At 39.7% G+C, this 12,273-nt stretch overlaps 1 protein-coding gene across 3 annotated transcripts in view; it reads left to right on the top strand.

The window, feature by feature from the left end:
* The window catches only part of LOC131103432 (inositol polyphosphate-5-phosphatase A-like), a 207,053-nt gene that overhangs the window by 20,764 nt on the left and 174,016 nt on the right, over positions 1–12,273 (top strand). For all 3 annotated transcript variants that reach the window (XM_058049737.1, XM_058049722.1, XM_058049729.1), the window contains exon 2: positions 12,110–12,151. In XM_058049737.1, coding sequence (XP_057905720.1) covers positions 12,110–12,151 — 42 coding nt within the window. The remainder of the gene's footprint in view (positions 1–12,109; positions 12,152–12,273) is intronic.

The following is a 12,273-nucleotide window of genomic DNA, read 5'->3' on the forward strand; positions in this document are numbered from 1 at the left end:
TTGTTTAAAACTTGCTTCGGCGGTTGTGTCATTGTTGTCTGAAAGTATTACAATTAGCCCTCAGGGAACACTTCCTTACGTGCACAGTTGATGCTTTCTTAATGTATGAGACTTAAGAACAATGGGCGTCTCAGTTTTGGATTTTTGTCTGTTATCCCATGTTATACATGATCTTTGTTGTCTCCCTGCAAACTTCAATTTAACCATGCAATTCAACCATTGGGTATTCCTACTCCTTCTGGATACGTGGAACTGCAAATTATACTATGTGACGTATTCCATTGTAGCTTGTACGCATGTTGAATTCAGTTAAACCATTTCTATCCATTTTCAATTCCACTTGTCATTTGGGTCATGTGTATGCTGGAGCCTATTCCACGCAGTTAACTTTGGGTACACCCTGGATTCTTCCCTAGCTAATTTCAGGGTACACATAGACAGAAGCACACTGGTGGGAAAATGAATACTACACACATAGATGCCCATTTGAACACTCAAATTACCAACTGTGCTATGCTAACATGCTAAGCAGCTCTTCAATGCAAAAATAACGGGATTTCCAATACTGTACAGGTGGTTCTTAAAGACTAGTATGCTGTGGCAATGGTCTACTGTGGGAATCAAACGTAAACAAAGTGAGGGGTGTTCGCTTGGGAACGTTTTCAGGTTGAAACGGCATCGTTTTTTTTTTTTTTTATTGTTTCAGTCCTTCATCTAAACTGCAACGGCTGTCCGAGTTTTTTTGAAACCGGCTTCCACAGTGGAAAAATATGCTAATGTAGGCTTTTCCTACCATGTAGACAAGCAAACTGCTACTTTCCGAAAGCGATGATGTCACTGTAAGAAGAAGTGAGCGCTGTCGATACGCCCATATATCTGAATATTTTGACTGGCATGATATCGTCTTAAAGTGGAAAGTGGAAAACGAGGGACTGTATGCATTCTTAACTTCTATCGTTTTAGTGAGTAACATGGTTTTGTCTGTGTCAGTTTACAGTGCCGCAGGTGGGTGTGCCTGAGGTATTTGATCCTTTGCACCGAGTGACACGTTCCTGTCTGGATGTGTCAATTTAGTGATTTTTTTTTTTCCAACCAAAAAAAAAAAAAAATACACATCCCCGGAGTGTTAGCTTAAGAACATTAAGGTTATTTGCTTGATTTATGAAAAAGACAAACTGTAGACCTGTTCTACAGAAAAGGTCTCCTGAAATGACTTTTATGATTTGGTGTCATATAGAAAATACAATAATTAAATTAAGTTAAACTAATTTATTTAGTTCTTTAAAAAACCTGCACTTATTTCTCACGGTTAAATCATTGTCAGACAGTCTGACTTTATATACATGACTAGTAGTAATATTCTCCCTTCTAGGTACTTCAAGTACTTTGAGTCTGTCTATTGACGTATTGATACACCAGGATCAACTCAAGGTTCAGTAGCGACATGGGCGGGGGGGGGGGGGGGGGGGGGGGGGTTGTGGTTAAAAATCACAACTCTCAGACATTAGGCACTTAATGAATTCACAGAATGATTCATGCAGATTAATTCAACTGCTACCGTAACGTGATTCAACTTGTAAAAGAGATCTGCTCTCTAAAAAGAACTGATCTGATTGCTTTTGCTTGACATTTTTGCCTTTTTTGAATTCCAGCAATATTCCCAGAAATCCTTGTCAAAGAAACAACAAGGACATACATAATATTAAGAATTAGTTTTGTCCATTCATGCAAACACACAGTCATACAAATGTATTTGCGCTTAATAATAAGGTATTATCTGGTTTAGTGTGCAAGCCATGAAAAAACAAGGGCATCCTTCTGTGTGTGTGTGTGTGTGTGTGTGTGTGTGTGTTTGTGTTTGTGGCCAATTCATTAGGCTATCAATGAAATGTCTCCCCAAAACGAAAGTAGAATTTACCAATGGTTTTGTGGGGCAAAGTTCACCAAGGGTGGAGCCCAGTGACTGTCAGTGGAAGTAAACTTAAGTAAGTTCTACAGGAGTCAAAACTGTATTAAAAAAACATTTTTTTGAATGATCAAACTGAGGAATGTTTGTTGTATGCACCTCACTTTATTTTTAATAATGAGTTACAGTATGTCTTTGTAGCTATTACTGCTACATTTTTATGCTAAGGTAAAACAATGGGCCATTTCCTAATGAATTATTGCTGTAATAAACTTAGAGGTCATTTTAGTGTTGTTCTTTCATCAAACAAAGACAAATGTTGATTGAATGTCTTTCTTTGAAAAACAAATATATTTGTAGCCTCAACTTTGGAATGGTAGCCTTTGTCAACAATTAGTCAATAATTTGATGATTTATCCAATTAATTGACAACACTTTGGTATTCCATGAATCATTTTTTGATGTAACAATGTAAATATTGTCTGATTTTTGTCTTTCAAATGTGAATATTTTAAATTATCCTTAGTTGTCTGTGAAAGATGCGTTTTAGGCAGGATACTACACACATCAACTTTGGCTTTAGAAAAACTTTATTTTGGAAACCACTATATATATATTATACTATATGTATATTAAAAGAAAACTGTATCAAAAGTGTATTATTAGTATTGTTCTTTATAGTCATTCATTCATTCATTCATAGCATTTATCCTCATGAGGGTCACGGGCGTGCTGGAGCCTACCCCAGCTGTCTTCGGGCAAGAGGCAAGGAACACCCGCCAGCCATTGGCGGTGGTCTTCATATATTAAATTATAATATCATATTATCTTGTATTGGGCGGCACGGTGGTCTAGGGGTTAGCGCGCAGACCTCACAGCTAGGAGACCAGGGTTCAATCCCACCCTTGGGCATCTCTCTGTGGAGTTTGCATGTTCTCCCCGTGCATGCGTGGGTTTTCTCCGGGTACTCTGGTTTCCTCCCACATTCCAAAAAACATGCTAGGTTAATTGGCGACTCCAAATTGTCCATAGGTATGAATGTGAGTGTGAATGGTTGTTTGTCTTTATGTGCCCTGTGATTGGCTGGTGTACCCCGCCTTACGCCCGAAGACAGTTGGGATAGGCTCCAGCACCCCCGCGACCCTCGTGAGGAAAAGCGGTAGAAAATGAATGAATGAATGAATTATCTTGTATTAAACTTCATAGACAAACAACCATTCACACTCACATTCATACCTATGGACAATTTGGAGTCGCCAATTAACCTAGCATGTTTTTGGAATGTGGGAGGAACCCGGAGAAAACCCACATGCAAACTTTGCACAGAGATGCCCGAGGGTGGAATCAAACTTGGGACTCCTAGTTGCGAGGCCTGCACACTACCCTCTTTTCCCACCATGCAGCCTAAAATGATAAACAATCCATGGTACTGTAACAGATTTGTTTTTCTGGCGAAAGATGAGAGGTCTAATATTTCTTTTATTAGGTATATGTTTTTATGTTTAGCTATAGAACATAATGTTCTGTGTGCCTTGAAAAATCAGTCCAAATTGTCAAAAATGGTTGATACTAAAAGGGGTACTAATGAGTTAATGTGCTAAGAAAGTCATGTTCAGTAGCAGTCTTATTGACTACTGTATGGTAAGTATTGCTCGAGAGCACAGTGGACTAGCTGTGCATCTGAAGGAGTATGATGTCTGTGTTGAGTAACACACGGCAGAGGTGTGAGTGGGAGAGCTCACACTATTCAGATACTATTGCACTGACTTTTCAATCCTACTGTGTGTTGCACAACAAACACACTTTTACTGTTTAGATCATTTACAGTACATATCGTTTGATCTTATCTGGAAAACCGCCTAATCTTTAGATATGAAATCCATCAAATAAGTATGAGACACACACACAGACCATCCATTGGTCCATTTCTAAGGTGTCTTGTATATTTTTAAATATTAGTGTGCACTTGAGTCTTCCACCCGAGAGAACGAGGCTTTCAACCCACACACAGCTTTGTTGTGGCTGTTTGTTATTTCATTCTAAAGACGTTAAATCTGCACGGATCCCAACTGATTGCTGTGTTGATTCACACTAAAAGGCGTAAAACTGTTTGTGTGAAGTACTTTACTGCCACATTGACTCACTGATGCCATTTCTTCACGACGCACACAGCGAGTGAAGCATCGTGCGTTGCCGTTTTTCTACGGTGTTCAAACTCATTCAAAGAACAATGTGTCGAAAAACAGGGCTTTCTCTGACAAAGTTGCACTATGAGGCTTTTCCGTTTTGCGGAAAATATTTGTTACGTTTATATACATTTTAATCCAGGAGTGTCTACATTTTTCCCACAGAGGACCGCATACAGAAAAACGAAGCTGTGTCGTGACCATATTGATATATTTTGTGCTTAGTTCATGAGATGAGAAGATAAATGAGATCGGGTCAACGAGACAAGATAAAAAAAATAAAATTACAATTACACTCTGCACTCTGTGTGTACGCTACTGGACCCGCCTCTGCCCACCAAGACAAAGACTATATGAATTATGTGCAATGTGCTGATTTGGAAAAACAGGGCTTTCTCTGACAAAGTTGCTTTTCAATTCTGTAGCCTACAGTTTAAGTTTTGCGGAAAATATTTGTTATGTTTATATACATTTTATTCCAGGAGTGTCTACATTTTTCCCCACAGAGGACCGCATACAGAAAAACGAAGCTGTGTCGTGACCATATTGATATATTTTGTGCTTAGTTCATGAGATGAGAAGATAAATGAGATCGGGTCAACGAGACAAGATAAAAAAAATAAAATTACAATTACACTCTGCACTCTGTGTGTACGCTACTGGACCCGCCTCTGCCCACCAAGACAAAGAGACTATATGAATTATGTGCAATGTGCTGATTTGGTTAGAGTAAATTTCGGTTGGAACAGATTACCCCGTGGAACAGATTAATGACGCTAATCGAGATTCCGCTGTATCGGTATTCGTGTAGACCTGGCCCAAGATGCTAAAACCAATCCAACATAGGTTAATATATGCTAAGCTAAAATAATATTACAAAAAAAACAACATTGTATTTAAGTTAAACAGAACAGAATCTGCATGTTATTAATCCTGGGTTAACTCAGAACTTTGTTCATCTTTAGAAAATCTCAGAAGTCGCCCTCATACCTTAGCAGTACAGCCATAATTTCAAGTGTCAGTAGGTCTTCACGACTGCGATAGAACGTGACAATTTTGTTGATATTGCTATTCGGTTTGTCATTTTAGAATAAACGGATTAATCATTCCTGTTACAAATACTGACCTGTCATAAACAGCCGAGCAACCAATCATCATATTCCTCTGCTGATCCACCAGCTGGCCTCATTTCTTAATTCCCTCCATCAGTCCGTGTCTTGTCCTGCCAATCTTGGCAGAGTATTTTTAGGTAGCTACCTACTCTTCTGAAAGCAATGACCTTGTTTCAAAAAGTCTGTCGGCATTCACAACATGCGGTCCGCATGCAGACGTTGATCACATGGCTAATGGTGAGGCCGTAAAGGAAACGCATTAGTTTTATTGTTTCATCCGAGACACAACTTGTCAATTCAATGAAATTACGTTTGAAGATATGATTGAAGGGCGTTATTTAATAATATTGATGGTGACTTTCAAGAAGGCGGGGCCAGATTTAGTTGATTGAAATAAATTATTTTCGCAATGTTGACGTGAAATGCAACTTCTTCCTCAGAATTTAAGATAATCGGGACTTAGTCTATCCTCTGCAGTTACAATCACTGTGGTTGCAACTAATGATTATTTTCTTTGTTGGTGTAACGGACCGAAACGATAAGAACCTGAGTGTGCATCGTCACTCTTTGACAAGGAAAACATCCGACTAAAGAAATTACAGGATGTAAATTTAAATGTGAAAATTATTGAATACCAAAATAGTTGTGGATTTATTGGATAATCGATGAATCATTGATTAATTGTATATAGGGCGGCACGGTGGTCTAGGGGTTAGCGCGCAGACCTCACAGCTAGGAGACCAGGGTTCAATCCCACCCTCGGGCATCTCTGTGTGGAGTTTGCATGTTCTCCCCGTGCATGGTACTCCGGTTTCCTCCCACATTCCAAAAACATGCTAGGTTAATTGGCGACTCCAAATTGTCCATAGGTATGAATGTGAGTGTGAATGGTTGTTTGTCTACGTATATGTGCCCTGTGATTGGCTGGCGACCAGTCCAGGGTGTACCCCGCCTTACGCCCGAAGACAGCTGGGATAGGCTCCAGCACCCCCCGCGACCCTCGTGAGGAAAAAGCGGTAGAAAATGAATGAATGAATGAATGAATAATTGTATATAACATTATAACAACATTACACTATAACATCACTGATGTTGGGCAGCAGCATAGTTCCCCCGATTGCTCCCATAGATTTAACAACACGGACAAAACAGTTTGCATTATGCAAACTAGTTGGTCTGTCATGGCTGATAAAAGCATTTATGTCAAGATCATTGAAAGAGACGCCAATATGAATATGCAGAAGGTTTTTATTATCAGAATATTGCGTCGTTTGGCAGTTTTCCACTGTGGTCCATGCCACTGTTCCATTAAAAATGATATAGATCCATACTTATCCTTTTCCATAAATGATATGTATGACTTCCTGACACAAACCAGGCATAATCAAGAAAATGTGCGATCATTTTAATTGAAAGACTGCCACAGAGAAAATGGGGCATAGTTTAATTACAGAATGAGAAACATTCAAAAATTCATTCATGTGGTTGTCATGTGTTCCTAGTCCTTTTGTGTTTCTAGTCCAGTCCTTGGATGTGATTTCACACCAAACCAAATTTAGTTGGCCTGCTTTCATACACAACTGGGTCAGGCGATGCTTCCTACCAATCAATGATAAATGCCTCGCTCGGGAGTCAAAAAGCAGGTCTTTGCTATTCAAGGACAAATGTTACGTATGTACTTTCTGTGAAGTTAAATACATCTGTGTAATATGAATACTGTACCAACAATACAGTCAATTTAGATGTGTAAAAAGCAAATACTGATCAGGGTTCCACAAAAAAATAGAAAACATACAGTATGTAAATATTGAATATCTTTACAAGCTACATCACATACAAACATTGAAATATCTTTAGCTTGACAGCCCCTTCCTGTCAGCCATGATGACTTTTTGCTAGTTTTTCTAGCATTGAACATGTTGTGTGAATCCCAGAGGATTGTGACAGTAGCGGTTCTGGTCACCAGGGAGACGGAGTACCGATGGGGTCACTCAAGGGTCACTAACATGATTTTTAAACTTTCCTTAAATATGTTCTATATTGTTTGTAATTATGTTCTATGTTCGTATTTGAAAGCAAATTTTAAATTAGTAAAACTTGTACGTGGCGGCCACCATTTTGGGTCTGAGCTTCTTAGACAAGCAGGACTGTAAACAAACGCTAGCTTGTCGACTACTGTAAGTTTTGTTTTTTTCTCCAAAAGACAAAGCTTTAAGACCGGGATCTCAAAGTTTACTTGGGGGTCACTGGAGGTAGGGTCTGGGTGAGGCTGGGCCGCATCAGGTTTTCAAAAAAAAAACAAAACACTTTTTCAGTGTTTTGATCTCAGTCATGGATGATGAGAGAAAAAGCAAAACAGGCGGGCTCGTTCGCTTGCGTATGGGCGGGGCAAAATCGCGTCAATTGTGTGCGGTGTGCACACAGCTTTAAGCTGTCATTTCTGGGTTCATGAAACCATATGGCATCCATATCAAACTAGGCGGGGGCCTCAAACTAGCATCCTGCGGGCCGCATTTGGCCCGCGGGCCGCAAGTTTGAGACCCCTGTTTTAAGACTACAATGAACGAAGCAAGTACAATGGCCACCCGCCGTGGCAGAGGAAGGTGCTTGGTAAGAAAATAGACATCTCTCAATGGTACGTAGCTTTAGCATTTTAGCATTGTAGCCTTCTACAGCATCGGTAATGGTGGCCACTAATTGTTGTATTGTATTGTTATCTACTGCTTGCTCTTTTGACTCTACCCCATGACCGAGTAACGTTGGAAAGCAGTCGGGCTTCAGCAATTTTGTCGGCTAGTCCAGCTGCATAGCGGCACGTGTTCGCAAAACAGTCCGGCGTGAAACGGCGTTGACGGACTTAAAATGCAGAAGTAGCAGACCGCCGTGAATGAGACCGAGTTGACTTCTTCTGCACGCAAAAACAAGATCGTGCAGGATATCATGATATTTTCATGTCATTACGTCACTGAATCGCTTAATCGCAACACAATCCAAACAAGACTGTTTTTACTCTATACAGTTACCATCGGATGGCGTTTTATACACAACAGGTACAAAAGACTAGTGTGGTATAAGAGAAAATTAACCAAAATCCATGCAGCATCGCTTATTTCCTGTCTTTTAAGTAGGCCATCAAGTCAGGGACGTTAACAAGAGAGGAGGCGGAGAGAACTAGGCGACTGAGCGCACCAGAGGAGGAAGTGGAGGTATATACGGTGACGAGGCTGGGGACAGTATAGGTTTATTTTTATGTCTGGGCCCACTCTCTAATTAACTGCAAATTAAATTCTGATAAGCTCTGGTTGATGCTACAGGTAAAGCTCTCCGAGGACTCCGTACCTACCGGTTTTCTCTGAGCCTCCCTGGCAAGGTCAACATCTATTCCCCAGAACGACAGCCCACCACAGCTGGGTCAGACTTCATTTGAGAACTTTGGAAGTGACGGAAAATCATCTGCAGTAGCTTTTTTTTTTCTTTCCACTCTCACGTCCATGTTGACGTGATCTGGGATACATATTGCCCAGATGGTCAAAGACCTGTTTATAAGACCGACTGTCACCAGTGTGGTTTTATGGTCTCATTGCTATAGTCACCCATCTGGGTTGCTTTCTTGATCCGCACGCATCATGCGGTGACTTAGCGCTGACTTACATCCTTGACTTTGATAATAATAATAAGACCTTATTCTCTCATTCTACCTTTTCCGTTGCTCTCCATGTGTGTCTCGGTCTCTCCCTCATTTTCTCTTCCTCTGTTCATGTGACTAATGACAAGGTCCAGCGCTCATGTCCTTATATAGACCGATGTGCTGTCGGATCTGGCTGAAGCTGGGCCGATGGTGCATGCACGCACAAACAGACCTCCTAAGTCTCGAGACGTTTTTGTTGCCGTGCCCTCTGAAAATGTCCACATATCAGGGATAAAAATGCAAGACGCCTTTATTAATGTTGGTGTAGCCCAAGTGGAAAGTGCTAATTTTAGTTGAACGCCCGGTTCAACTAGTTGTAATAGCACATTGGGCCCTAACTTAATATTTACATTCACATTTCCTTTCATTTTCACTGTATTACTAATAAATACTTCAACAATGTTTTGTAGCTACGCTGTTTCTGTCCCTAGCTTAGCTTCTGGAAGGCCTCTTTGGTGGCATCATAAACACCTTATGAAATCACATCACGTGATTCGCATCTGTTGACTGTTGTGCACGATCATTCAATATTCAATATTCAATATTTACTTTTAGATCTGCATATACCGGCCTGTCATCGCACCTAACAACTTAATCGGTATCATCATACAGTAATGTGACAGGATTATTTGCTGCCGCAAATAGACTTATGTTTTTGTCATCCATTGTTGTTTCTAAATGCCGATGATGTGTGTGAATGCACAATGGTGAGCATTGATGATGTTATTATGTCTCTGTCGAGTGGTAGCATTTGTATTTTGTTCGGCGTCAAGTTTATTCATGTGATAATCTTCTCTCCGGGCTGCAGGATTGTACCAATGGTGCTTTTATTGTGACGTTTTGGGAGCCACTTTATGAGACGGAATGTAATAGTGAAGCTCTTTTATTGTGAAAGCCAGTCATTGTCATCTTTCCTTTAAGTTAAGCATTGGTTTATACCAGGGGTGGGCAAACTTTTTGACTCGCGGGCCGCATTGATTTAACAAAACGGGGGGGGGGGGGGGGCAGACTATTTATTTTACACGTAACAGTCCACCTGGTATTATTGTATCTGTAAAAGTGTCATGCAATCTGCTATTATTATTTATTATTTTATATTTATATTTAAATATTTAATATTTAAATATTTTATATTTAATTATTTTATATTTAAATATTTTATATTTAATTATTTTATATTTAAATATTTTATATTTAATTATTTTATATTTAAATATTTTATATTTAAATATTTTAAAAATTATTATTATTATTATTATTATTATTATTATTATTATTATTATTAGTATTATTAGTATTAGTATTATTAGTATTATCATCATCATTATGCTTGTGTCCCTTTTTTCAGGAGCACTTTGTAAACAACAGACCACATCAAATAACAAAATTGATAAAACCATCAAAAGGTTGGCTCAAGCCATGATGCCAGTTCGTATGTTGAGTTTAAATGAAATACTTTGGAAAGAACGGACGGGCCGTATTCAAACACTTGGCGGGCCGGATATGGCCCCCGGGCTGTAGTTTGCCCACCCCTGGTTTATACACTATACAAAATAGCATTACGTCACAACATGGCATTCATTATAACTCCAGTACCATCCTCCATAGACACATAAGCCAATTCGACTCATCTTACACACAGTGGCCCGTCTTCTTGTTCTTTGGTGTTTCTCTCCTTTCTTCTTTATTTGGAGTCCATTTTTATTGCTTTGCGGATGACACCCAGCTCTACTGCTCAAACAAACCCGATTCTTTCCAGCCATGTTCCTCCTCCATCACCTCATGGCTCACCTCAAGTTTGCTCAAACTGTACAGTGAAAAATGGTCCAGAATTCAGGTGCCCACGTTATCGCTAGAACCCCTTCACCCCCCCCATCCTGCGGCAGCTTCACTGGTTACTCATCAAGTCCAGAACTTAATTAAAAATTGCTAAAAACCTGCTGATTTGTCCTCATTAAATATGATGATATTACTACTATAACATCAGTACCATCAGAACCAGTGTATAGAGCGAAGAAAGCCGCCTGCATGGGGTGTACTGTATTCGGGTACATGTTCCGAGCAGCCGGTGTGACGCCACACGGGTCTCTGTCAAACTTTGTGCATGTTTCAAGCCCCGGTTGTCATAGCGATGCTGGCATTTTCAGGTTTTTTGATAGGGTGAATATTTGTTTACAGGCGAGCTCAGGAAATTTAGAAAGCACTTGATTTGCTCACCTGAAAAAAGAAAAATTTCACTTTTGACACAAATTTACCGTTGCCAAAAATATCTACACAACTAAATAACACACAAAAATGTTTGTTTTACATGAAAATGATTTATTTACAAAAGTACCACCATAAAGTATTGACAGTTTTCCGTAGTAAATTCCACAGAGATTATTTTCCAATGGCGACAACGTGACGTTGTAGCATCATGAAACCTTAACACAGCATACGCGAGGCAGCCATCACGTCCAAGTATACTTTTACTTCAAAGCAAGTACTATATCTCCACCCTTAAACATCCATTTACCTTCTATCTTATACAACCTTTGTGAGCCGTCTGTTTAGACGTTTGTACTTTAGCTTTATTTCATCTTTACCGAGCGCCCGATTCAGATTATTCCAAAAGACGTAACATGACTCTACTACTTGAGCCAAGTGGTATGTTGACACAAGCAAATAATCACACTATTTATTCCACAGTAAAGATAATAGGATATCCTGGGTGGGCTTTTTGCTGGGATGACGTCCAAGTTTATGGCTACTACTTTATTAAATGTCGTAGTTACCAACACAGCATTGTATGATTTTAATGGACGTGACATTTTAGGACACGCATACGCATACTCATACTCATGCATGCTCATCAGACCTAGTTATCGACATAAGGAGATCTCTCCTTAAATGGTAGACTGCTCAGGGCCCTGTCTCTTTTCCCGCGGAAATGAAGTCCAGGTCTCAGAATAGCCTTTTAAAGTGGAGGGGGGGGGATGATGATACAGGCACAGCAAAATAAGGTAAAATAGATGGTAGTAGGGAGGTTGATGATGCCCTAACTTGTGTAGAGACCCTTAAAAATGGCAGTAACCATAGCAGGACAGTGTATTCTAATTTCAGAAACTTTGTTTTGGTCGGTGTACTCATTTTATTGCGCTAATAAGTTGTAGGAAAAGCAGTAGTACATACAAGGTGATATTATCCATCACTAACAACTTGTCTTTTCTCATTGCAGCCTGAAAATCTACAGAAAACGTGGCTGAGGGAGTTATACCAGGTATGTATGTCTGGCCTTGGTTATGTTAGATTTTTTTGTCTGACAAGCCATAAAATCATGTTTGGCAATGGAGAGGAATGGTTAGCTTCATGTTAGTTTCAGGTCTGTGTAAGTATTTTGTG

The sequence above is a fragment of the Doryrhamphus excisus genome, chromosome 2, assembly GCF_030265055.1.
Source record: "Doryrhamphus excisus isolate RoL2022-K1 chromosome 2, RoL_Dexc_1.0, whole genome shotgun sequence".
NCBI classification, from domain to species: Eukaryota; Metazoa; Chordata; class Actinopteri; order Syngnathiformes; family Syngnathidae; genus Doryrhamphus; species Doryrhamphus excisus.